Raw genomic sequence first — 27,392 nt, 5'->3', positions numbered from 1 at the left:
CATCATTTATTAAATACTTTCTCTAACTGAATATTTAGGTTATTTCAGATTTGTTATCATTATAAATAATGCCGTTAGAATTACATCTTAAGGTAAATATTTGCCATCAAAATATTTCTTTGGAAGTATTTCTTAGAAGTAAAATCATAGGATCAAAATGTGTCACTACTTTTAAGATTCTTGCATCTTGCCCATTTGCGGTTTTAAAGAGGAAAACGGACACATTGGAAAGCCTTTGGGTTACGGTCAGCTTGGAAGAAAGGTGAGCGATGGCCAAGTGAGGGAGATGCTGAGGTGGGAGGCTATTGGTGGGACCGTTGTCCAGCTGATAAAAGGAAAGAAAGAAGAATCTGAGAGAGGAGGGGACTGTTTAGGTTGAGACAAGTAACAAAGACAAGAACAAAGATGACCCCAGCTTTCCTATGGAGGGTCTAGGAAAATGATGATGCAATTAAAGCAAATGGAGGCACCAGAAGAAGATGCTGGCTTGGTTGTCAATCCGTGATGACGTAACTCCATTGAATTTAAGTTGTCAGGGGCCTTCTATGTGGAGGTCTCCAGCAGGGTGTTGGAAGTCTGTGTCTCTCTGAAGCTGGTGAATGGTCGAAGGTAGGCATTTTGAGATAAGAGAGCTGTTTCCAAAAAAGTGACATGTGGCTTGAATGATATAGAAAAAGGCTGCTTTAAAGATATAAAAAGAAAAGTGTAAAGTCTGTATTTTACAGCAAGCTAAAATAGGCAAAGCCCTTTCGTTCTTTTCAATGGTCAGAAAGTGTGGAGAAGTAGACCCCCTCAGCAGTGGGAGGGCTAGGCTGCTCCTGCTGTCCAGTCTGGCTCTCTTGGATCCTAGAAGAGGGGCTTGTCCTGGAAATGACCATGAAAGTGGCTGTGTTCCGGGTGAAGTTTAACACGGGGGGAGCTGGAGGAGACGGTGCATTTGGATACGGATTTGAAGGAACATGTGGTGACTGCACATGTTCTTCTGGGAGCCCGGCCTCCCTGTTGGTTTCCACTCTGACAAGGCAGACTGCTCTTCCCACCCCATCTGCTGTCTGAGGGTGTGCTACTCAGCGGTGCTGCTCGGCAGGCAGAGTGGAGAATGGGGTGTGCTCTGTGGCAGAGAGCAGTGTCTTAGTTAGTAGACCTTGCCCAGCCAGCAGTGCGCTGAACTCCTAACGACAGGGCAGGTAGGGTTGTAGTGGTCGGCCTCCTCTTAATTGCTCGGAGAAGCAGTCACAGTCACAGATTTTTACTAGTCACAGCAGAACTTGCAGGATCAGTGTGTTTTGGAAAAGGCCTTTATCATAATTTGAAGCCTCTCAACATTCTCTCTGAAGATTTCATCTGAGTATCACAAATCTTCAGGAAAAATAATCTCCACAAATAGAAAAATCCCAGAGACACAGATGTTTCAAGAGAAATGACAGATAAAAATTTTTATCAGAAATGCAGAATTGAAGGTAATTAAAATGAGAAAAAATCCAGGAATTTCGGAAAGTTCTTATGAAGTAACAACTTTTGATAACAATGCCAAAAATGTAAATCGGATACAGTGATGCATTTTGGGATGTCCTTTAAATCTTTTGGGTCCTTAAATTATGACCTGTGTTTTTATCCTATTTCCCTTCAATTCAAAACTTTATTTCTACAGAATACAGATGTCTCTCAGAAGTTCTTGGGGAGGGGCTGGCACTTGTGACAGGTAGATTCATTGTTTAAATGATTCTAGAGGCCAGTTCTCAGGCTATTACCATCAGTATCATCTTGGGATAAAATACTCTCTAAAGAACAATTTGCATATATTCTGTCAGTGACATTTCTTCTACTCTCCTTCAGGTTCTCGAGGGTCCACCTGTCTCCCATAGCTGCTGCTATAGCAACAGGAAACTCTGCCTGCCATTGTGTAGGTGCAACTGAAAAGTGATGCTCACCTCTTGCTTTCTGCCCAGACTTCATATCTATGTGTGTGCAGTTGCGAAAGATGACCTGCAAACTCAAATCCCAAACCACGCAGTCTAAGAAAGAAGCCAATAATATCAATAAATGAAAATATAAGTGTACGCATGGACTTAATTTTGGGGAATAAGCATTTCAAAATCTATGCTTCTGATCAAAAAGATAAGAAATAACAAGAAAGCATGACATAAAATAGGCCAAATAAAACAAAAATAAAAATTCTAAAACTTAGAGTAAAAAATCAATTGAAATAATTCTGTAAATGGATTTTCAGATTGAATCCAGTTAATGAGGGAGTTAGTGAATATCACCAGTTCTGATGCTAGAGGAGGGAAGTGGAGTAGGGAAAAGAGGAATTTCAGCCTTTCCTCCTCTCTCACTCCCTGCCTGTTACCCCCCCCTTTCTTCCTTTATCAACAGATACAGATATGAGGATACATTGAGATTCACCATTTGACATCTAAAAAGACTTTCAAGGAAACAGAATGATGGGGAAGCAGTATTTGAAGATGTAGTAGCTGAAGATTTTCTAGAACTCTTCCAAGAAAGACACGAAGTACCATATCAAAATCATACTTTAAGCCCTAAGCAGGGTACTTAAAAATTAAAGACATCTATCTATCTATCCCCCGGTTTATTAGGAATAATAAAAAAATCTTAAGAACTACAAAAAGCGAGACAGATTGTCTACAGAGGAATGACAGTTACACCAACAGCAGACTTAGCAGCTCCAATCAACATGAGAAGACCGTGGGGTACCATCTTCAAAACGCTGTTGAAATTTTGAAATTTATACTCAGCTAAATTCTAATTCAGTACTAAGAATAAAGCATAAACATTTCAGACATACGAAAGATTTGATATTTTATAAGCAACGTCTAGTTACTGAAAAACCTTTTAAAGATATATTTCAATAAAAAGGAGAATTAATGTAAAAGTAAGGCATGAGTTGTTAGAAACAACAGTGGTCTCAAAGATGTTTAAAAATGATGATCATTGAATCAACTGGCTCTCTAATCTAGATGATGGTAATGAGATAAGGATTATTCAGTGTGACAGTTGCTGATTTTGGAAGAGGGTAGAAATACTGGACAATTTCAGCCTTGGTTAGAAAAACATGAGAGTGAGGTATGTCTATAAAAATTTAAGGATAAACCTTAAAAACTTTACAAGAAAAAAAATACATTTTCCCCTTTGCCTCCAAAGCCTCTGGGGCAGGGAGATGAGGGGAGCCAGAGACTGAAAGGCCAGGTCAGCCTAATAGAAGACCCAAAATGAAGGGGGAAAAAAACCAAGAAAGAGGGTGGTAAATGGAAAACAGAGCATGAGCCTATGGAGAAAAGCTAAAATATATCAATAAGCAGGGAAAATATATTGAAATCATGAATAAAAGGTAGCAATTTTCAAAGTGGCTAAAAACCAAAGTCCTATCATGTGCTGCTTGTAAGATACACACCTAAAACAAAGACACTGAAAGATTAAAAATACAGAATGGGAAGATATCTGCCAGATCTATGCAGAAAGTTAATGTGGGGATATTGGTATAAGTCAATTCATATAAGAGAAGTGAAAATAAATCTGCAAAGCAAAATAATCATAAAGAAAGAGCAGAAGTAAAAAACACAAAGGTAATGAAGAAGATCAGTGAACCCAAGGTTTGTTGGGCAGTGAAAAACCTCTAAAACCCAAAAGAGAAAAAATGAATAAACAAATAACAATGAAATAAAGCCTCCTTCAATTCCCCCCTTCATCTTCTTCAAAGAAGCAAAGTACAGGCAGTTGAGAAATTTTATTATAACTGTGAAGAACAAATAATCCCTTTCCAATGCAGGGTTATGCAAGGAGAAAAAGAAGAAAGACCAGCCAATCCATGGGGCTAATATAACCTTAATACAAATTCCAAACATGAAAATTAGAAAAATTATGACAAATCTTCCGTATGAACTTAAATTTAAAAATGAAATAGCAAAAGTAATTTAGTGTGAAAAATGCACTGTAAGTTAGCTATGATTTATTGACAGATGGATCCGAAGGTCTATTAATACAATATACTATCTTATGAGGTTAAAGGAGGGAGACTACATGATCATCTCAAAAGAATGCAGACATTGTTAATATTTAAATCTCATGCATGGTAAGAAGCTCTTCAAACTATGGATGGAAGGGAACTTCCTCAACCTGATACCTGTCTTTCAAAAGCCTGCAGTGGGCCTCATATGTAGTAGGCACTGTCTCTAATGCTAGGATGAGACAGGATTCTCACCACCCTTATTATTCAGGATTGTATGGGAGGTCATAGCCAGTGCAACAAAATGAGATAAAGACAGGAGAGTAATAATTGGATAAGGAGACAAAAAACTGCCATATGTACAAAACATGATTTTTTATATAAGGTATCAAAGAGGACTTGTAGACAAAGCCATTAGGACTAATAAGAGAATTACCTAACTTTTTTTTTCTATAGAAATATACAAAACTTAGTGATCTTTTTTCTACAGCAGCCATAACCAATAAAGTGTACTAGGAAAAAAGTCTATAAAAATACTATAAGTAGTCTTTAAAAACAGCAACACAAATCATAAAGTACATAGGACTATATGTAACAAAAATGTATCAGACCTTTTCATAGAAAAATTATGACATGATATTGAAGAATACTCAAGAAAATACAAGTAAATGGAGAGCTATATTGTGTTCATTGACAGGAAGACTCAATATTATTTAATATGACAAAATATTTTCAAGTTAATCTATAAATTGTATGTAAGTCTAGTCAAAATATTAAAAGGATACTTTATGGAATGTGACAAGCTGTTATTAAGCTCAATTCTGAGTGGAATTGGACCAAGAATAGCAAGGAAAACTTTGAAGAAGTATGAAGCAAAAAAAGCTTACTCTGCAGGTACTTAACGATTCACTAACCTAGAGCCATGCCAACCCTAGACCCTCCCCTAGAAATCCACCCATCCACCCTTACTTTTCTTTCTCCCTGCTTCTAGTTGTTAGTAAACCCTTCTGCCTGTGTCTTGACAACATATCCAGACTGTATGACCCTTGACTTCCTCTGCTACCACCTGGTCTAAGGCACTGTCTCTTACCTGGATTACAGCCATAGTTTCCTAACCATGCTCTGCTTTCGTGCTTGGCCAGTGCAGGCTATTCTCAGCAGAGGACAGCCACAACAACCCTTGTAAAACGTGAATTCTGTTATTGATATGTTTTGTGAATTAGTTTGGATATCTTCAATGGTCCATGATTAAAGGCTTATTTTATTTTGTTATTTAAAATTATTTGCTTGTTTATTTGGAAAGGACACAGAGGGAGAGAAGGAAACAGAGAGAGAGAGAAAGATGGAGAGATCCTCCAAGTGTCTCACATGAGTGGCATGGCCCCAGGACTTGGACCCTTGGACCATCCTCTGCTGCTTTCATAGGTGCATTAGCAGGAAGCTAGATCAGAAGTGGAGCAGCTGGGACTCCAACCAGAGCTCCAAAATAGCACACTAGCATCACATACCGCAGCTTAACCTGCTGTGTCACTACAGTCATCAGTTTGTTTTGTTTTATAATAAAGTATTAAAATGTAAACAGTTGTAAAAAAATGCTATATTTTATTTGTAGACATTCATGTTGATCATCAGACTACTGAATGTTATCCAGAATTGTGGTATAAACAAGAATTTTCTTTGTTTAAACACACACTCTCACACTCATATGCCCCAAACCAAGTAGTAGATGCTTAGGTTATACAGGAATTACCAGCTAAAACATTGCTTCAAGGAGAAGTTATATTCTTCTAACAACCCATATTCTAAGTTAAATACCTCTCCAGAAATGTGTGCATTCACCCATTAACCACACGTCAAGTCCCCGAAGCATTATTTCAGCTATACATGGTACTCTGGAATCCTTTGCCACCAGAAGCCTGGCCATTCTCCTTCCAGGAGGGGTCATTTCATGTGCCCCATTAAGCATTGAAAGAGAATTGAATATCTCTACTTGAATCTGCTTGTATTTTGCTTTGTTTGGCCAACAACATTTTATGTTTCAGAAATCTATGCAGTAGCCCTCTTTAACTATGGAGGATATGTTCCAAGGCTCCCATAGGATGCCTGAAACCTTGGATAGCAACCTGGATGTACAGAATTATATGGCTTCTCTTTGACATATCTGAGTTGCATGACTCACTGCTATAGCACTTCAGGGCCATTCTTAGGTAAGATCAGGGTTCCTGTAACACAAGCACCATGATATAGATCTGATAACCCAGAGGGTTACTAATGGGCTGAGAGTGTGGGTACACTGGACCGGGGATGGGGCAGTGTGAGGTCTTGTCACATCACTCACAGTGGCATTATAATTTAAAACTCATGAGTTCTTTATTTCTGGAAATTTCCATTTAATGTTTTCAGACTGTGGTTGATTGGGGATAACTGAAACCATGGAAAACAGAACAGCAGAGAAAGGGGGACTGCTGTACCATGTGGATAGATGGCCAAGAGAGCATGGGGCCATCTGAGTGGGACCAAAGACCAAGGTCAGGGTGGGCTGGCCACTCAGAGAGCCTGTCCTGTCCCTTGTGCACCGTTAATCATGTGTAATACACATTTTCTTCTGTAACCTTTGCAGATCAGAAGTGGGAGGCCTTCAGCTTCAGGCATGCACTGCTACTGGGGGCCTTTGTAGCCGTTTATGTCCAGGAAAGCTGCCTTTTGCCTGCCCTTCTCCGGAGATTCCGTGGCATCATTTCCTCATCTCAGGGAAAGCAAGGAAATAAAATTAATAGAGGAGCCTTGTATCAGAGATGTGGGAATACTCAGTTGTTATAGATAATCAGTAAATATTCACTTATATTCACTAGCAGCAATTCTCTTGTAAATAGCAGTGTATAACTTCAGTTATACCTCACCGACTGGGGGCCCAGGTTTAAGAAGCTGGCCAACATGTATGGGGGCAGCGACCAGGACTAACGGGCCTCCTGCCATGGATGGTGGCCAGTGGAGGCCCTGCCCCACCTGGCACAGACCCTGCCCCCGCCAGGCCCAAGAGTGAGTGAGAGGCACTGTCTTAACTTGAATTTCTTAGAGCAGAAGCACTGTTAAAAAAAAAAAAAAAGTGCAAAAAAATTGAAATTGAAATTTGAAATTTTTTACTTTTCTTTAAAAGTATATACATTTTTTACTTTTAAAGTAATTGGAATCTATTACAGAGAAATTTGAAAATTAAAAAAATATTCCTACACTCTCACCACTATAATAAATTTTTCCACAGTAACTTTGGTGTATTTCTTTCCAGTCTATTTTGGTGTGAATTGTTTTTGTAGTTATTATAAAAAAATGCGAAGATGGCGGAATAGTGAAGGCGCGCACTGATAGTCTGGGAAAAGATAGTTTAATAAAAGTAGAGTTACTGTAGTCTCAGTAAAAGGCTCAGGAAAAAACTGTAGAGGAAACTCTTCCGGATCTAGTGGATGTGACACGGAGGACCTACAGGGAGAGCAAGGTCGCCCACTGCGTGGAAGCCCAGCCACGGGAGCTGAGCTGCCGCAGAAGCCGAGCCGCAGAGTCTGCACGCCAGCGCTGGAAGGGGAAGTGAGACAAAAACCCCGGTAACCCGAGACATTGGTGGAGAAAGGCAGAAAGAGCCTACAGGGAATGAGGCCTGAAGCCCCACTGGGGAAAGTTCACCAGGCTGACTGGAGGAGAGAAAAAAGTGAATAAATAAGGGGAACCGGCACAGACATTAGCCTCTCTCTCCACTCACCTTACAGAGCCGAGCAAGACAAAGAGCAGGCACCATTTTATGTATGTAAAGCGGTGCCCGCCATTAGCCAAGCAGAAAAACCTGACTCTGGTTGGGAGAAATAACAGGAGGTTAAGACCTAGTGAAAGTGTGGAGCTAACGAACTGAGACTGTGAAAATCTGAGGGGGCGGGGGAAGAGAACTCACCGAGTACACAAACTCGGTAACCTTGGCAACCTGGTGAGAGACTGCGGAGAAATTGGAGACCACACTGAGGGCTGCATAAACTCTTTGTGTGGTCCCAGGGGTAGAGCAGACAAATACCCACAGGGGCCAGATTTCATCCATCAACTACCCTCAATTCCACTCAGCTGTGTGAAATTACTTCCCAACTGAGTCAAAAAAAAAAAAAAAAGTGTGTGAGCCAGTGAGAGAACAATCTGGATGAGTCACCTTTGGCACACCCTTAACCCTGAAGAACCAAACAGAGCTCTCTGGCCACACCCATCACAGCCTCTAAGGATCCATCCAAAGCAGACAGACCACTTAATCTAGAGTCACAGTATAACAAGAAAAAACACCACACCGAAGAAACCAAAGAATATCTCCAATATGCCAAACAACAAACGTAGAAACCGAGGTAACAAGAACAAGGAAGACACTATGATGCCCCCAAATGAAATAGACACCCCAATTCAAGATTATGAAGATGATGAAATAAAAGAAATGCAAGAAGTGGATCTCAAAAAATTGATAAGAACATTAAGAAGTTCTCAAAAACAAATTCTTGAACTACAGAAATCCTTAATGGACAAGATAGAAAATCTCTCGCGAAAATGAAATATTAAGGAGGATTCAAAATGAAATGAAACTAGTAGAACATGAAACTGTGATAGTGACGAGAAATCATAATGAAATGAAGAATTCAATAGAGCAAATGACAAACACATTAGAGAGCCTTAAAAACAGAATGGGTGAAGCAGAAGAGAGAATATTGGACTTAGAAGATAGAGAACAGGAAAATATACAGTCAAACCAAAGAAAAGAAAAGGAAATTAGAAATCTAAAAAATATTCTTGGGAATCTTCAGGATACTATTAACCCAACATTTGGGTTCTAGGAGTTCCTGAAGGCATGGAGAGGGAGAAAGGATTAGAGGGCCTTTTTAGTGAGATACTAACAGAAAATTTCCCAGGTTTGGAGAAGGACAGAGACATCTTAGTACAGGAAGCTCATAGAACCCCTAATAAACATGACCAAAAGAGATCCTCACCACGACACTTTGTAATTAAACTCACCGCAGTGAAGCATAAAGAAAAGATCCTAAAATGTGCAAGAGAGAAACGTCAGATCACTCTCAGAGGATCTCCAATCAGACTCACAGCTAACTTCTCATCAGAAACCCTACAAGCTAGGAGGGAATGGCGAGATATAGCCCAGGTACTAAGAGAGAAAAACTGCCAGCGCAGAATATTTATATCCTGGAAAGCTCTCATTTGTGAATGAGGTGAAATAAAGACCTTTCAAAGCAAACAGAAATTGAAAGAATTTGTCACCACTCGTCCAGCCCTGCAAAAGATGCTTAAAGATGTGTTACACACAGAAACACAGCCATCAATATGAAAGAAGGTAAATGAAGGAAACCCCACAGCAAAAGATCACAGGAAGTACAAAACATATATTAGAAAATATCTTTGGCAAATGGCAGGGCAAAGTTACTACTTATCAATAGTCACATTGAACGTTAATGGCTGTCCAGTTAAAAGACACCGATTGGCTGATTGGGTTAAGGAACAAAACCCATCTATTTGCTGCTTACAAGAAACACATCTTTCCAACAAAGATGCATACAGACAAAGTGAAAGGCTGGAAAAAGATATACCATGCCAACAGAAATGAAAAAAGAGCAGGTGTAGCCATCTTAATATCGGACAACATAAACTTTACCACAAAAACTGTTAGGAGAGACAAAGAGGGGCACTATATAATGATTAAGGGATCAATTCAACAGGAAGATATAACGATTATCAATGTATATGCACCTAATTACAGGGCACCGGTTTATTTAAAAGATTTGTTAAGGCACTTAAAGGGAGACTTAGACCCCAATAGAATAGTACTGGGGGACTTCAGTACTCCACTCTCAGAAATAGATCAACAGGACAGAAGATCAACAAGGAGACAGTAGATTTAAACGACACTATGGCCCAAATGGATCTAACAGATATCTACAGAACTTTTCATCCTACACAGAAAGTGTTTACATTCTTCTCAGCAGTACATGGAACCTTCTCTAGGATTGATCACATACTAGGCCATAAAGCAAGTCTCAGCAAATTCAAAAGAATTAGAATCATACAATGCAGCTTCTCAGACCATAAAGGAATGAAGTTGGAAGTTAGCAACTCAGGAATCCCTAGAGCATACGCAAACACATGGAGATTGAACACCATGCTCCTGAATGAACAATGGGTCATAGAAGAAATTAAAAGAAATCAAAAATTTTCTGGAAGTAAATGAGGATAACAGCACAACATACCAAAACTTATGGGACTCAGCAAAAGCAGTATTAAGAGAAAAGTTTATATCAACAGGTGCCTACATCAAGAAATTGGAAAGGCACCAAATAGATGAGCTTTCAGTGCATCTCAAGGATCTAGAAAATCTGCAGCAAACCAGACCCAAATCTAGTAGAAGAGAAATAATTAAAATCAGAGAACAAATCAACAGGATTGAATAAAAAAAATTACAAAAAGTCAGCTGGTTTTTTGAAAAAATAAACAAAATTGACACCCCATTGGCCCAACTAACTAAAAAAAGAAAAGACCCAAATCAATAAAATCAGAGATGAAAAAGGAAACGTAATAACAGACACCACAGAAATAAAAAGAATCATCAGAAATTACTACAAGGACTTGTATGCCAGCAAACAGGGAAACCTATCAGAAATGGATAGATTCCTGGACACATGCAACCTACCTAAATTGAACCAGGAAGACATAGAAAACCTAAACAGACCCATAACTGAGACAGAAATTGAAACAGCAATAAAGGCCCTCCCAACAAAGAAAAGCCCAGGACCAGATGGATTCACTGCTGAATTCTACCAGACATTTAAAGAAGAACTAACTCTAGTTCTTCTCAAACTATTCAGAACAATTGAAAAAGAGGGAATCCTCCCAAATTCTTTCTATGAAGCCAGCATCACCTTAATTCCTAAGCCTGAAAAAGATGCAGCATTGAAAGAGAATTACAGACCAATATCCCTGATGAACATAGATGCAAAAATCCTCAATAAAATTCTCGCCAATAGAATGCAACAACACATCAGAAAGATCATCCACCCAGAACAAGTGGGATTTATCCCTGGTATGCAGGGATGGTTCAATGTGTGCAAAACAATCAATGTGATACACCACATTAACAGACTGCAGAAGAAAAACTATATGATTACTCAATAGACGCTGAGAAAGCATTTGATAAAATACAACACCCTTTCATGATGAAAACTCTAAGCAAACTGGGTATGGAAGGAACATTCCTCAATACAATCAAAGCAATTTATGAAAAACCCACAGCCAACATCCTATTGAATGGGGAAAAGTTGGAAGATCTCCACTGAGATCTGGTACCAGACAGGGATGCCCACTCTCACCACTGCTATTCTATATAGTTCTGGAAGTTCTAGCCAGAGTGATTAGGCAAGAAAAAGAAATGAAAGGGATACAAATTGGGAAGGAAGAAGTCAAACTATCCCTCTTTGCAGATGATATGATTCTTCATTTAGGGGACCCAAAGAACTTTACTAAGAGACTATTGGAACTCATAGAAGAGTTTGGCAAAGTGGCAGGATATAAAATCAATGCACAAAAATCAACAGCCTTTGTATACACAGGCAATGCCACGGCTGAGGAAGAACTTCTAAGATCAATCCCATTCACAATAGCTACAAAAACAATCAAATACCTTGGAATCAACTTAACCAAGGATGTTCAAGATCTCTACGATAAAAATTACAAAACCTTAAAGAAAGAAATAGAAGAGGATACCAAGAAATGGAAAAATCTTTCATGCTCATGGATTGGAAGAATCAATATCATCAAAATGTCCATTCTCCCAAAAGCAATTTATACATTCAATGCAATACCAATCAAGATACCGAAGACCTTCTTCTCAGATCTGGAAAAAATGATGTGTCATATGGAGACACAGGAGACCTCGAATAGCTAAAGCAATCTTGTACAACAAAAACAAAGCCGGAGGCATCACAATACCGGATTTCAAGACATACTACAGGGCAGTTGTAATCAAAACAGCATGGCGGCCGGTGCCGCGGCTCACTAGGCTAATCCTCCGCCTTGCGGCGCCGGCATACCGGGTTCTAGCCCCGGTCGGGGCGCCGGATTCTGTCTCGGTTGCCCCTCTTCCAGGCCAGCTCTCTGCTGTGGCCAGAGAGTGCAGTGGAGGATGGCCCAAGTACTTGGGCCCTGCACCCCATGGGAGACCAGGAGAAGCACCTGGCTCCTGCCATTGGATCAGTGCGTTGCGCTGGTCGCAGCACGGCGGCCATTGGAGGGTGAACCAATGGCAAAGGAAGACCTTTCTCTCTGTCTCTCTCACTGTCCACTCTGCCTGTCAAAAAAAAATTATAATAAAAAAGCATGGTACTGGTGCAGAAACAGATGGATAGACAAATGGAACAGAATAGAAACACCAGAAATCAATCCAAACATCTACAGCCAACTTATATTTGATCAAGAATCCAAAACCAATCCCTAGAGTAAGGACAGTCTATTCAATAAATGGTGCTGGGAAAATTGGATTTCCACGTGCAGAATCATGAAGCAAGACCCCTACTTTTCACCTTACACAAAAATTCACTTAACATGGATTAAAGACTTAAATCTACGACCTGACACCATCAAATTATTAGAGTGCATTGTAAAAACCCTGCAAGATATAGGTACTGGCAAAGACTTCTTGGAAAACACCCCAGAAGCACAGGCAGTCAAAGCCAAAATTAACATTTGGGATTGCATCAAATTGAGAAGTTTCTGTACTTCAAAAGAAACAGTCAGGAAAGTGAAGAGGCAACTGACAGAATGGGAAAAAATATTTGCAAACTATGCAACAGATAAAGGGTTGATAACCAGAATCTACAAAGAAATCAAGAAACTCTATAACATCAAAACAAACAACCCACTTAAGAGATGGGCCAAGGACCTCAATAGACATTTTTCAAAAGAGGAAATCCAAATGGCCAACAGACACATGAAAAAATGTTCAAGATCACTAGTAATCAGGGAAATGCAAATCAAAACCACAATGAGGTTTCACCTCACCCCGGTTAGAATGGCTCACATTCAGAAATCTACCAACAATAGATGCTGGAGAGGATGTGGGGAAAAAGGGACACTAACCCACTGTTGGTGGGAATGCAAACTGGTCAAGCCACTATGGAAGTCAGTCTGGAGAATCCTCAGAAACCTGAATATAACTGTACCATACAACCCAGCCATACCACTCCTTGGAATTTACCCAAAGGAAATGAAATTGGCAAACAAACAAACTGCACATTAACGTTTATTGCAGCTCAATTCACAATAGCTAAGACCTGGAATCAACCCAAATGCCCATCAACAGTAGACTGGATAAAGAAATTATGGGACATGTACTCTATAGAATACTATACAGCAGTCAAAAACAGTGAAACCCGGTCATTTGCAACAAGATGGAGGAATTTGGAAAACATTATGCTGAGTGAACTAAGCCAGTCCCAAAGGGACAAATATCATATGTTCTCCCTGATCAGTGACAGCTAACTGAGCACCAAAGGGTAAACCTGTTGAAGTGAAATGGACACTATGAGAAACAGTGACTTGATGAGCTCTTGTTCTGACTGTTGATGTACAATGTAATACTTTATCCATTTTAGTATTTTCTCTTTGTTTTGTTCTAGTACTCTTGGTTGAACTCTATGATTAACACACGATTATTCTTAGGTGTTTAAATTTTAACTGAAAAGTGATCCCTGTTAGGAATTTGGAAAACATTATGCTGAGTGAAATAAGCCAGTCCCAAAGGGACAAATATCATATGTTCTCCCTGATCGGTGACAACTAACCGAGCACCAAGAAGGAAACCTGTTAAAGTGAAATGAACACTCTGAGAAATGGTGACTTGATCAGCATAGCCCTGACTGTTGATGAACAACTTAATACATTGTCCCTCTTAGTATTTTTTTTGTTTGTTCTACTTAATACTTTTGGTTGAATACTGTAATCAATACACAATTATTCTTAAGTGTTGAAACTTAACTGAAAAGTGATCCCTGTTAAATATAAGAGTGGGAATAAGAGAGGGAAGAGATGTGCAATTTGGGACATGCTCAAGCTGACTTGCCCCAAACGGTAGAGTTAGAAACATACGAGGGGATTCCAATTCAATCCCATCAAGGTGGCATGTACCAATGCCATTTCACTAGTCCAAGTGATCAATTTCTGTTCACAATTGATCATAAAGATAGGACTAAGAGTCAAAGGGATCACATAAACAAGACTAGTGCCTGCAAATACTAACTGATAGAATAAAAAAGGGAGAGAGTGATCCAACATGGGAAGTGAGATACACAGCAGACTCATAGCATGGCAGATGTCCTAAACTGCACTCTGGCCTCAGAATCAGCCCTTAAGGCATGCGGATCCGGCTGAAAAGCCCATGAGAGTATTTCAGGCATGGAAAGCCAAGACACTCTGGGGGAAAAAAAAAAACCTACATGAAAGATCTCCACGAGTGAGATCCCAGTGGAAAGAACGGGTCATCAAAGAAGGAGGTACCTTTCTCTGAAGGGAGGAGAGAACTTCCACTCTGACTACGACCTTGTCTAAATATGATCAGAGTCAGTGAACTCAGGGGGCTTCCATAGCCTTAGCAACTCACGACAAGAGCCTCAGGTGATTACTGATGCCATAAACAAGAGTGTCAATTTGTTAAGTCAACAACAGGAGTCACTGTGCACTTACTCCTCATGTAGGATCTCTGCCCTTAGTGTGCTGTACATTGAGATTTAATGCTATAACTAGTACTCAAACAGTATTTTTCACTTTGTGTTTCTATGTGGGTGCAAACTGTTGAAATCTTTACTTAATATATGCTAAACTGATCTTCTGTATATAAAGAGAATTGAAAATGAATCTTGATGTGAATGGAAGGGGAGAGGGAGTGGAAAAGGGGAGGGTTGCGGGTGGGAGGGAAGTTATGTGGGGGGAAGCCATTGTAATCCATAAGCTGTACTTTGGAAATTTATATTCATTAAATAAAAGCTAAAAAATGCACATATTGTGTTTTTACATTTTAATTTAGCCTTAGATAATTGTGATATAATCATACACATCTTTCCTTGTTGCGGCATTATTACAATAGTAATTTTTTGCTGTATTGAATTTCATTATTTTGCTCTATGCTATTTTTTACCTCTTAACCTATTTTTGGTTGGATTTCCTTTTACATTTTAGCAAATAGAATATTTTTGTACAATGCATAGCTATGCACATTGCTTTGGGTTTTTAAAGCACAGTATTAAGTGTCAAAAATTTCAGGGAACTTCTAATATTTATTTCAGCTCTGTCATTGAATCTAGCAGATCTATTCATTGTAGAAGTAGAAGGCATATATGAATTTACCAACTGTTGTTCCAGCTGACATCTTAGTTGCACGTGACTTAATAGAGCCATGTGACACTTAGTGAGGCAGTAATCCTGCTTACATGTAGAAATGGGTGACAGGATAGCAGGTGTACTAGACAGTGCAGAAAGTGTTGGTAGCGTGTGGCAGTTCTTCATCTGGAGCCCGGGAAATGCAGTGCAGGGTTTTCGATGGGGTGAATATGTGTGTCGTGGGGCGACAGGTCTCAGTTTCTATCACATGTGGCAAAGGACCCAGCAGTAACTGGTATGGACACAATGTGTGCTAGCTGAATGGAATGCTGTTTTTGTGAGTTTGTTGTTCTTTCTTCCCTACTTTCCTCCAAACTTTGCCCCTCCTCTTTCATTACATTCAGTGATAGAAATTAGAAAAGTACACTTTCAGGTGAGCCGTCCTTATCAAATGCAAGTTTGCAGTCACAGAAACAATTTGAAAAACTGAACACATACAAAATTGCTAATTGAAGACGCTGCATCAGTCTATGTCAGTGTTGGAAATTTTCCCATTAAAATCAGTAATTTATTGTTACATTTCTTGTTAAAATATTTTTAAAGCATTATCAGGAATGTGATTAATGCGTAAGTTGTATTAATTTGAAATTGAGGGTAGAAATTATTTATAAAATTGTTATCTTTTTATAATGTTATTTACCAGCTCCATTAGAATTTGAGATTTTTTTTTGTTTTTGCGCAGCTAAAACAAAGAGATATCCTATGCGAATAACCATAAATAAAATTATTTTGAAATATTAGATACTCTTTTTTTACAAGAGAAAATTCTTAGCCTGTGTTGATCACCAAATGGCAGGAGCAGCTTCTTTTTTCTAGTGGGACAGGTGTTGTGTGTGCAGTGACCACCTTGCTTTGGATAAAGGATTAATAAGTGTCTTACGTTTTCCCTAGGCATGGGCTGTTTCTGGGGAGCTGAAAGGAAATTCTGGACCCTGAAAGGAGTATATTCAACTCAAGTTGGTTTTGCGGGAGGCTATACTCCTAATCCCACTTACAAGGAAGTCTGCTCAGGTAGGAATGTTTTCCTTTGTCACAACACTAAGGAAGGGCTTGTCCCTGCTGGAGGTGACAGGATCTTTAAAGTGGAAGTACGATGTGTGTGTGTTTCCTCAGTTTTCTCTTTACCATTGCTGTAAATGTGCTGTTTGCTTTTCCCTTTGTATTTGAAGGCAGTGAACGTGCTACGGAATGTGTCAGCAAGCTCCTGCTGTGGAATAAGTACCCTAAAAGGTAGAGAGTTAAAACAGGATAGATGACGATTCCGCTGACCAGCCATCTAGGCTGGGCCTCAGCTTAGTGGTTCTGCTGCTCGCCGCCCTCAGACTCCCTCACATGGCTATGGTCAACCAGTGGGTTGCCTGGGGGCTGGCTGGTGTGAAATGCTTTCACTCACACGTCTGGCACTTGGTACTGGCTGCCAGTGAGTGCTCATTATCAGCTGAGGTAATGGGGATGATGGACCTGGGGTCTTCAGCACACTGGCCTGGCCTAATTCACGTGGTGGTGGATGGTTTGTGTCACTTCTACCTTATCCCGTTAACCAAAACATACCACCCGATCCAACCCAGAGTCAAGGGCAGGTATATCCCCAACTGAGGTATACAAGGATATAGGAAGGGGCTAGGAAGTCAGGACTGTTATGACCACATCTACCACATGGCACAAGCAAGTATGAAACATTGTTTTTAGGGAAAAGCTTTAAAAGCCATGGTATAATACAGGGTTTGGTAAATTGTGACTCACAGGTCAAATCTTGTTCAGAAAAGATGTAGAGAAAATTTTGTTAAAACACAGACATGCCTATTTTTGGGGCATATTTTCTGTGAATATTTTAATGCCACAATGGGAGAGTTCTGTGATTGTCACAGACTAGTCTGCGATGCCGAACATATTAAATGTCTGGCCCTTTTCAGAAAAAAAATTGGCTGACCTCTGCTCTAGACTAACAGGATAGGTGGGTGCCCTCATGGCCAATTGTAGCTCAAATACCAGAGTATCTTTCTGGATTTGTTTCTCTCCTCTTCTCCCTCCCCCTCCAAGAGAGAGGGGAAGGAAGAAAAAGAAGGATCTTCCAACCACTGGTTTACTTCCCAGATGGCTGCAGCTGCAATGGCCAGGGCTGGGCTAGGCCAAAGCCAGGAACCTGGAACTCCACCCAGGTCTCCCACATGGATGATAGGGACCCAAATACTTGGGCCATCTTCTGCTGCTTTCCCAGGCACATTAGCAGGAAGCTGGAGCAGAAGTGGAACAGCTGGGACTCAAACTGGCACTCACGTGGGATGTCTCATTGCAGGCTGTGGTTTAACCACTGCACCATAATGCTGGCCCCAGTTCCTGGGTTTCTTTGTTGTCCTGCCAGCTCAAGTAGCATTTAAATTACATTTTTTTTTTTTTTTTTTGACAGGCAGAGTGGACAGTGAGAGAGAGAGACAGAGAGAAAGGTCTTCCTTTGCCGTTGGTTCACCCTCCAATGGCCGCCGCGGCCGGCGCGCTGCGGCCGGCGCACCGCGCTGATCCGATGGCAGGAGCCAGGAGCCAGGTGCTTTTCCTGGTCTCCCATGGGGTGCAGGGCCCAAGCACCTGGGCCAACCTCCACTGCACTCCCTGGCCACAGCAGAGGGCTGGCCTGGAAGAGGGGCAACCGGGACAGAATCCGGCGCCCCGACCGGGACTAGAACCCGGTGTGCCGGCGCCGCTAGGCGGAGGATTAGCCTAGTGAGCCGCGGCGCCGGCCTAAATTACATTTTTAAGAAGAATATTTTGTTGCCATCTTAAGAGGTCTTTATTTAAAAAAAATTTATTTATTTATTTGAAAGGCAGAGTTACAGAGAGGCAGAGGCAGAGAGAGAGAGAGAGAGAGATAGAGGTCTTCTATCCTCTGGTTCACTCCCCAGATGGCTGCAATGTCTGAAACTGAGCCGATCCGAAGCCAGGAGCCAGGAGCTTCTTCCAGGTCTCCCATGCGGGTGCAGGGGCCCAAGGACTTGGGCCATCTTCTACTGCTTTCTCAGGCCATAGCAGAGAGTGGATCGGAAGTGGAGAAGCTGGGACTTGAACCAGCGCCCATATGGGATGCTGGCATTGCAGACAGAGGCTTTACCCACTACACCACAGTGTTGGCCCCTTAAGGGTCTTAATAGGGAGGCTTTAAATTTTACTACACTGGCAAAAATGAGACTTAACAAATAATGCAAACAGTTTTACCTTTTTAAAACAAAAGGTCATGCTTGCTTTGGCAGCACACGTACTGAACCTGTATGATCCAGAAAACATCAACAGTGCCTCTGCACAGGGATGCTCCACAGATTTTTGAAGTGTTCTGTGTTTTTACCAAAAGATGTTTTTTATAGGCCTCATGGTAACCACAAAGCAAAATATTTATAATAACTTTACCAAAAATAATAAGCAAGGGATCAAAACACACTGCCAGAGAAAACTAACTTAACCACAAAAGAAGATTGTAAGAGAGAGAGAGAGAAAGAAACTACAAAAAAAATCAGTAACCTTTGTATACACAGACAGTGCCACGGCTGAGAAAAAACTTCTGAGTCCCATTCACAGTAGCTGCAAAAAAAAAAAAAATTAAATACCTTGAAATAAATTTAACCAAGGACATTAAAGATCTCTATGATGAGAATTACAAAACATTGAAGAAAGAAACAGGAAGATGCCAAAGAATGGAAAAATCTTCCGTGATCATGGATTGGAGAATCAGCATCATCAAAATGTCCATGCTACTGAAAGTGATTTACAGATTCAGTGCTATCCCAATCAAAATACCAAAGACATTCTTCTCAACTCTAGAAAAAATGATGCTGAAATTCGTATGGAAGCACAGGAGACCCTGAATACCTAAAGCAATCATATACATCAAAACCAAGGCCAGAGGCATCACAATACCAGATTTCAAGACATACTACAGGGCAGTTATAATCAAAACAGCCTGGTACTTGCCAAAAACAGATGGATAGGCCAATGGAACAGAATAGAAAAACTGGAAATCAACTCATGCATCTACAACCAACTTATTTGTATCAAAGGAGCAAAAATCAGTCCCTGGAGAAAACACAGTCTCTTCAACAAATGGTTGCTTGGAAAACTGGATCTCTGCATGCAGAAGTATGAAGCAAGAACCCTACCTTACAACTTGCACAAAAATCCACTCAAAATGGATCAAAGACCTAAATATATGACCCAATACCATCAAGTTATTAGAAAACATTGGGGAGGCCGGCGCCACGGCTCACTAGGCTAATCCTCCGCCTAGCAGCGCCTGCACACCGGGTTCTAGTCCCGGTTGGGGCGCTGGATTCTGTCCCGGTTGCCCCTCTTCTAGGCCAGCTCTCTGCTGTGGCCAGGGAGTGCAGTGGAGGATGGCCCAAGTACTTGGGCCCTGCACCCCATGGGAGACCAGGAAAAGCACCTGGCTCCTGGCTCCTGCCATCGGATCAGCGCGGTGCGCCGGCCGCAGTGCCCCGGCCATGGCGGCCATTGGAGGGTGAACCAACGGCAAAGGAAGACCTTTCTCTCTGTCTCTCTCTCTCACTGTCCACTCTGCCTGTCAAAAAATTAAAAAAAAAAAAAGAAAGAAAGAAAAAAGAAAACATTGGGGAAACCCTGGAAGACATTTGTATAAGCAAAGAGTTCTTGGAAAAGACCCCCAGAGGCACAGGCAATCAAAGCAAGATTTGACAAATGGGATTCTTTCAAATTGAGAAACTCTGTACTAAAACTGCAAAATGAAGAGGCAACTGGCAAAATGGGAGAACTTATTTGCAAACTATGCAATTGATAAAGGACTAATAACCAGAATATATAAAGAGCTCAAGAAACTCAACAACAACAAAACAAACAACCCAGTTAAGAGATGGGCACAGGACTTGAACAGGCAGTTTTCAAAAGAGGAAGTCCAAATGGTCAACAGACACATGAAAAATGCTCAGGATCACTGGCCATCAGGGAAATGCAAATCAAAACCACAATGAGATTTCACCTCACCCCCTTTAGAATGGCTTTCATACAGAAATCAACAGACAACATATGCTGGGGAGGATGTGGGGAAAAAGATACCCTAATCCACTGTTGGTGGGAATGTAAACTGATGCAGCCACTTGAAAGACAGTATGGAGATACCTCAGAAATCTGAATATAAACCTACCATATGACCCAGCCATCCCACTCCTGGGAATTTACCAAGGGAAATGAAATCAACATATGAAAGAGTTTTCTGTACCCCCATGCTTATTGCAGCGCAATTCACAACAGCTAAGACCTGGAATCAACCCAAATGCCCATCAGCTGAAGACTGGATAAAGAAATTATGGGATGTACATCATGGAATACTACGCAGTAGTAAAAAAATGAAATCTGGTCTTTGGAACAAAATGGGTGAAACTTCAAAAGATCGTACTTAATGAAATAAAGCCAGTCCCAAGAGGACAAATACCATATGTTCTGTCTGATATGTGGTAACTAATAGAGCACCTAAAGAGTAATCTATAGAAGTGAAATTGACACTGAGATGCAATGAATTTGAGTAGTCCTTGTCTTGACTGTTAAGGAACAGTTTTTTTCCCATACTATTTGTTGAACTCTTTACTTAGTACAGAGTTAATCTTATGTGCATAAAGTTAATTGAAGTAGATTTTAGTAAAAAATAAGAATGGGAATAAGAGAGGGAGGAAGAAGGAGGATGGGAGTGCAGGTAGGATGGCTAGTAGCATGGGAAGGATCACTATGTTTCTAAAGTTGTATTAATGATATGCATGAAGTTTGTATACCTTAAATAAAAAGGTTTCTGGGGAAAAATGCTGGAGAAAAAACTAGAACAAAACTAGAAAATAAGTATCAAAGTAGCAGTAGTAAGACGTATACCTATCAATAATTATTTTAAGTAGATTATATTCTCCAATTAAATAACTTAGAGTGACAAAATGTATTGAGAGCTTTTTAAAAAAAATTCAGAGGAAACTCACTTTACTTTTAAGGACATTAAAATGAAACCCACATGAAAACAGGAGTAACAATATGTGTATCAGATTAAAATAGGGTTAGAAATCAAAAGTTGTAAAAAGAAACAAGGAAGCTCATTTTTTAATGATAGTTCAATTCAGCCAGAGGAAAAACACTTGTAAATAATAATATATGCACCCAATATCAGAGTACTCGAATACATATAGCAAATATTAATAGAGACAAAGAAAGAAATAGACTCCAACATAGTAATATTTGGGGCTTTCATGCCCCACTCTCAGAAATGGAAATGTCATTCAGACTGAAAATCAACAAAGAAACAGCGGAGTTAAATTGCAGCCTCATTCAGTTGTGTCTAACAGACATTGGCAGGACTCTCCATCCAACAGCTGCAGCGTATACATTCTTCTCAGTAGCACATGGAACATTCTCCAGGGTAGAGTATGGCAGGTCAGAAAACAAGTCTCAACAAATCAAAAAAAAAAAATCATTGTATATCTTTTCTGACTACAGTATAATAAAGCTGGAAATCAATAATGAAAACTTTAAAAACCATAGAAATATAGAAATTAAACAACTTATTCCTCAACAACCAATACATGGAGGAAGAAATTAAAAAGGAAATTCAAATATTTCTTGAGATGAATGAAAATGGAAATAAAACATACTAAAACCTATGGAATAGAGCAAGAGAAATACTTACAGGGAAATTTATTGCAATCATTGCCTACGTCGAAGAGGCAGAAAGGGGACTGTCACTGTGCTGCACTGGGTAAAGCTGAGACTTGCAATGCGGGAATGCCGTATCAGAATGCTTGTTTGAGTCTCAGTGTCTCTGCTTCTATTCAGGCTTCCTGCTGATGTGCCTGAGAAAGCAGCAGAAAGTCCCTGCCACCCTTGTGGTACACTCAGTGGAATTCTTGGCTCCTGGCTTCAACCTGGTCCAGAGCTAACTGTTGTGGCCATTAGGGGACCAGTGGCTGGAAGGTTCTCCCTCTCCCTCTCCCTCTCCCTCTCCCTCTCCCTCTCCCTCTCCCTCTCCCTCTCCCTCTCCCTCTCCCTCTCCGACTCCTCCGTCTCCGTCTCCATCTCCATCTCCCTCTCCCTCTCCGACTCCTCCGTCTCCGTCTCCATCTCCATCTCTGTCTCCCCCTCCCTCAAATAATTTTTTTTTCCATTTGTTTAGAAGATTTATTTGTTTATTTGAGAGGCAGAGTTTCAGAGAGAAAGAGGGAGAGAGAGAGGGAGAGAGAGGTCTTCCATCTGCTGGTTCATTCCCCAAATGGCTGTAATTGCTGGAGCTGGGCTGATATGAAGCAGGAGCCAGGAGCTTCTTCAAGGTCTCCCACTGCTTTCCCAGGCCATCAGCAGGGGACTGGATTGGAAGTGGAGCAACCAGGACTTGAACCAGCACCCATATGGGGTGCTGGCGCTGCAGGTGGAGGCTTAACCTACTATGCCACAGCACTGCCCCATAAATTTTTTTAGAAGCAAAGAAATTCAAACTGTTATTGTCATACACCTGAAGGAACTATCAAAACATAAACAAATTAAAGCCAAAATTATTTGAAAGAAAGAAATAAAACTCAGAGCAAAAATAAATGAAATACAGAGACTAAAAAATTTATACCAAAAAACTCCAATGAAGGCCGGCGCCGTGGCTCAATAGGCTAATCCTCCGCCTTGCAGTGCTGGCACACTGGGTTCTAGTCCCGGTCGGGGTGCTGGATTCTGTCCCGGTTGCCCCTCTTCCAGGCCAGCTCTCTGCTGTGGCCCGGGAGTGCAGTGGAGGATGGCCCAAGTGCTTGGGCCCTGCACCCTCATGGGAGACCAGGAGAAGCACCTGGCTCCTGCCTTCCGATCAGTGCAGTGGGCCGGCTGCGGCGGCCATTGGAGGGTGAACCAACGGCAAAGGAAGACCTTTCTCTCTGTCTCTCTCTCTCACTGTCCACTCTGCCTGTCAAAAAAAAACACACACACACACACACACACACACACACAAAACTCCAATGAAATGAAGAGCTTTTATCAATAAACAACAACAACAAAAAACCTTTTATTTATTTCAGAAGTAGAAAGCGAGTGAGCTCCCATCTGCTGATTTGTTCCCAAATGTTTTTAATGACCAGGACTAGGCTGGGCCAAAGCTGCAAACCACAAACTCAATCCAAGGCTTCCATGTGGATGGCAGGAACCAAATTATTTGATCCATTACCCCAACTCTCAGAGTCTCCATTAGCAGGAAACTGGAGTCAGAAGGGGGAAACAGGTATTAATTTGGGACATAGACAGCCCAACTAGTGTTTTAACTGCTAGACCAAACACTGAAGAACTAGGTCTTTGAAAAAATAAACAAAGTTGACAAGTCTTTAGCTAAATTGACTAAGGGGGCGGCAGAGAGAAAAAAATCAGAGATGAAAAAGGGAGACATTCCAACTGACACAACAGAAATAGAAAAGATCGTTAGAGATTTTTATGAACAATCACACAGCAACAAATTTGACAACCTAGAAGAAAAGGATGAGTTTCTGGACACATTCACATTATTCAGTTGACCAATAACAAGTAACAAGACCAAACCAATAATTAAAAGTCTCCCATCAAAAAAAAAGCCCAGGACCAGATGACTTCGTTGGTGATTTCTACCAAATATTTACAGAACTAATACCGATATTTTTGATGAACAAGATGCAAAAATCCTCAAGGAGATACTAGGATGCTGAATCCATCAGCACTTGCAAAAGACTATTTACTAGGATTGGGTGGAATTAATCCCAAGAATGTGATGCAAGAATCCAAGAATGGGACCACATATACAAGTCCATAAACGTGACTTGCCACATCAACAGAATAATGAGCAAAAATTATGTTATCTTCTCAGTAGATGTAGAAAGGACACTTGATAAAATCCTAATAAAAACTCTGAACAAATTTGATATAAAATGAACTATCTCAACATAAAAAGGCCATATGTAACAAGCCACTGGTGCTAAGGACATGCATTGGAAAAGGGATAAACTTTTCAATAATTGGTGCTGGGAAAATTGGATATCCACATGCAGAAGAATGGAAGCAGATACCACCACCATCTCTGCTTTTGCACAGAAATCAATTCAAAATGGACTAAAGAGGGGCCAGCACTGTGGTATATCAGGTAAAGCTGCTGCCTGCAGTGCCAGCATCCTGTGTGGGTGCCAATTCAAGTCCCAGCTGCTCCACTTCTGATCTAGCTCTCTGCTATGGCCTGGGAAAACAGTAGAAGATGGACCAAGTTCTTGGGCCCTTGCACCCCTCCGGGGGAAGAAGCCCCTGGCTTGTGGCTTCGGATTGGCCTCGCTCTGGCTGTTGCGGCCATTTGGGGAGTGAACCAACGGATGGAAGATCTCTCTGCCTCTCTCTCTGCCTCTGTAACTCTGTCTTTCAAATAAGTAAATAAATAAATAAAAAGACTAAAGAATTAAATGTCATACCTCAGACTACTAGAAAAAGGGGTGACACTTTAGGACATTGGGATGGGCAAGTTTTTGGATTAGACCTCAAAAACAAAGGCTATGAATGCAAGATAGGCAAATGAGATTTCATCACTTAAGAGCTTCTTGTTCAAAGGAAACAATCATTAGGGTGAAGAGACCACCTACGGAATAGGAGAAAAATTTTCAAGTTACACTTCTGGCAATGGGTTAATAACCAGTGTATGTAAAGAACTCAGATAATTCAATAGCAAAAATAAAAAGTAATTCAATTTTTAAAAATGGGCTGTAGATTTAAACAGATATTCCTCAAAGAAGACACACAAATGGCCAACAAGCATATGAACATCACTAATATACTCAGCATTTCTGACCGTCAGGGAAATGAAAATCAAAACCACAGCCAGGGGCTAGTGCTGTGGCATAGTGAGTAAAGCTGCCACCTGCAGTTCCGGCATCCTGTGTGGGTGCCAGTTTGAGTCTCAGCTGCTCTACTTCCAATCTGGCTCTCTGCTATGGCCTGAGAAAGCAGTAAAAGATGGCCCAAGTGATTGGGCCCCTGTACCCGTGTGGGAGACCCAGAAGAAGCTCCTGGCTCCTGGCTTTGGATCGGCTCAGTTCTGGCCATTGCAGCCATTTGGGGAGTGAACAAGCAGATAGAAGACCTCTCTCTCTCTCTCTCTCTCTCTGCCGCTGCCGCTGCCGCTGCCTCTCTGTAATGCTGCCTTTCAAAAAAAAAAAAAATCTTAAAAAAAAAAAAGCTGCAGCAAACTATTACCTTACTCCAGTTTTATTGGCTGCTATAAAAAGACAAAAGATAACAAGTTCTGATAAGGATGTGGAGAAAAGGACTGCCCACTGTTGGTGGGAATGTAAATGAGTGTAGCCATGTGGAAAACAGTACGGAGTCTCCTAAAAACCAGAATTAGAACTGCTCCAAGATGTAGCAATGCATTTACCGCCTTGTATCCAAGGGAAATGACATCAGTTTTTGAAGAGACCATTGTGCTGCCGTGTTTGTTACAGTACTATTCACAATAGCCAATAAACAGACAGAAACAGTCTAAGTGTCAGCTACACAATAGATGAAGTGAACGTAAACACAATGGAATACTACTCAGCCATAAAAATGGATGGCATCTTCTCATTTGCAATAACAGAGTAACATAGATGGAACTGGAAGTCATCATGTTAAGTCAAATAAGCCAGGCACAGAAAAACTAGTACCATATGAGCTCACTCATCTGCAGAATTTTAAAACTGATCTCACAACAATTAGAAATATAATGGTGACTATGAATGGCTGGATTAAGCAGGGTGGATGGTATGGCTGGGAAAGGTTGATTGATGGGTGTTGGGTTATAGTTTAGTAAAAGTGAGAAGTTTTAGAGTTCTGTTGCACAGCAGGGTAACTATAGATAATGTGTCAGTTCTCTAGGACAAAACAAAACAAAATTCTCCAGGAAGGTTTTGAATGTTTTCACCTTTAAAGGAGTGTTAAATCTTTGAGGAGGTAGATATGTTTACCCTGATTGGACATTAAACAATATGTACATTATCTAGTACCCCACAGACATGTACAGCTCGATGTGCTGGTTAAAACATTTTAAGTAAAATGAAGGCTCACCTTGAGGTTGTTTGGGGAGGATCCTTTCATCTCTGGGAGGGCACTATCAATGATGTGAGGTAGGGGGTGGCGTGTGAGAGCTGGTTGAATAAGGTGCATGTTGCCACAGTATCAGTTCTGATTTTGAAATGAAATTTGAGCTTCACAATTTCATATATCAAAATACGCATATTGTTGTTTTTCCTGCCTCTGTAGAATTGGAATATTCTGATAGGTATTGAGAATGTGGAATTTTGCACAAATGTGTTAATGGTTAATCTACTTTTTTGGCTTCTGTTTGAAAAATTAAACAAATGCTTATTCAGAACTATAAATAGAATGATTCAGCTGAATCCTGGAGATGGCCTAGGTGTATCCTCTCATGTCTTAGGAATGGAAATGAATAGATTCTTCGCTGTTAATCCAGACATGTCTTACAGACCTAAGAGAAAAAGGTTGCTAAGAAATCTTCCAAACATCTACAGCCTGCACAATTATCCTTCTCCAGCGAAATGTTAATAATCATTTAGAATATTGTATTTGCTTCTATATCCAGACTCCTTCCAGTTCTACTCTTTACAGTAACAACCTGATTAATGTCATGTGTGGAGCTCCTACTATGTGTCAGACATCGCAATGGGCACTTTTAATGTCTTTGCAATTTTCCAATCTCATAGGGTATCTCTGTGTCTACTCTTTGCAGAGGGAGTGCTGAGACTCACAGAGGATAAGTACCTTCCCCCCAGATCATACATAGAAGGCATCTCTACCTCATTAGCTTTTGGCTTGAAGTTTATGCCATTGACCATGGTGTAAAAGCACCCAGCTGCTGTTATATCCCAGTTACCACGTCATACATTTTCTGTCATGTCTGTCCCTGTGCTGCACTTTTAAACAAACTGGTTTGAACGTATTTGCTTTTTAAAAG

The 27,392-nt window shown here is 40.7% G+C and overlaps 1 protein-coding gene and 1 non-coding gene across 8 annotated transcripts in view; both read left to right on the top strand.

Moving 5' to 3' along the window:
• The window catches only part of MSRA (methionine sulfoxide reductase A), a 409,106-nt gene that overhangs the window by 196,240 nt on the left and 185,474 nt on the right, over positions 1-27,392 (top strand). For all 7 annotated transcript variants that reach the window (XM_002709444.6, XM_070068216.2, XM_070068215.2 and 4 more), the window contains one exon: positions 16,304-16,423. In XM_002709444.6, the coding sequence (XP_002709490.3) occupies positions 16,304-16,423 (120 nt within the window). The remainder of the gene's footprint in view (positions 1-16,303; positions 16,424-27,392) is intronic.
• On the top strand, positions 18,639-18,744 carry LOC127490429 (U6 spliceosomal RNA). Its single transcript, XR_007918383.2, has one exon. It is a non-coding gene; the product is annotated as a U6 spliceosomal RNA (small nuclear RNA).

This window comes from Oryctolagus cuniculus, chromosome 2, assembly GCF_051225735.1.
Source record: "Oryctolagus cuniculus isolate XC-2025 breed Fujian yellow rabbit chromosome 2, ASM5122573v1, whole genome shotgun sequence".
Classification (NCBI taxonomy): domain Eukaryota; kingdom Metazoa; phylum Chordata; class Mammalia; order Lagomorpha; family Leporidae; genus Oryctolagus; species Oryctolagus cuniculus.
The sequence above is the reverse complement of the archived record's forward strand: the minus strand, read 5'-3'. Positions and strand labels throughout refer to the sequence as shown.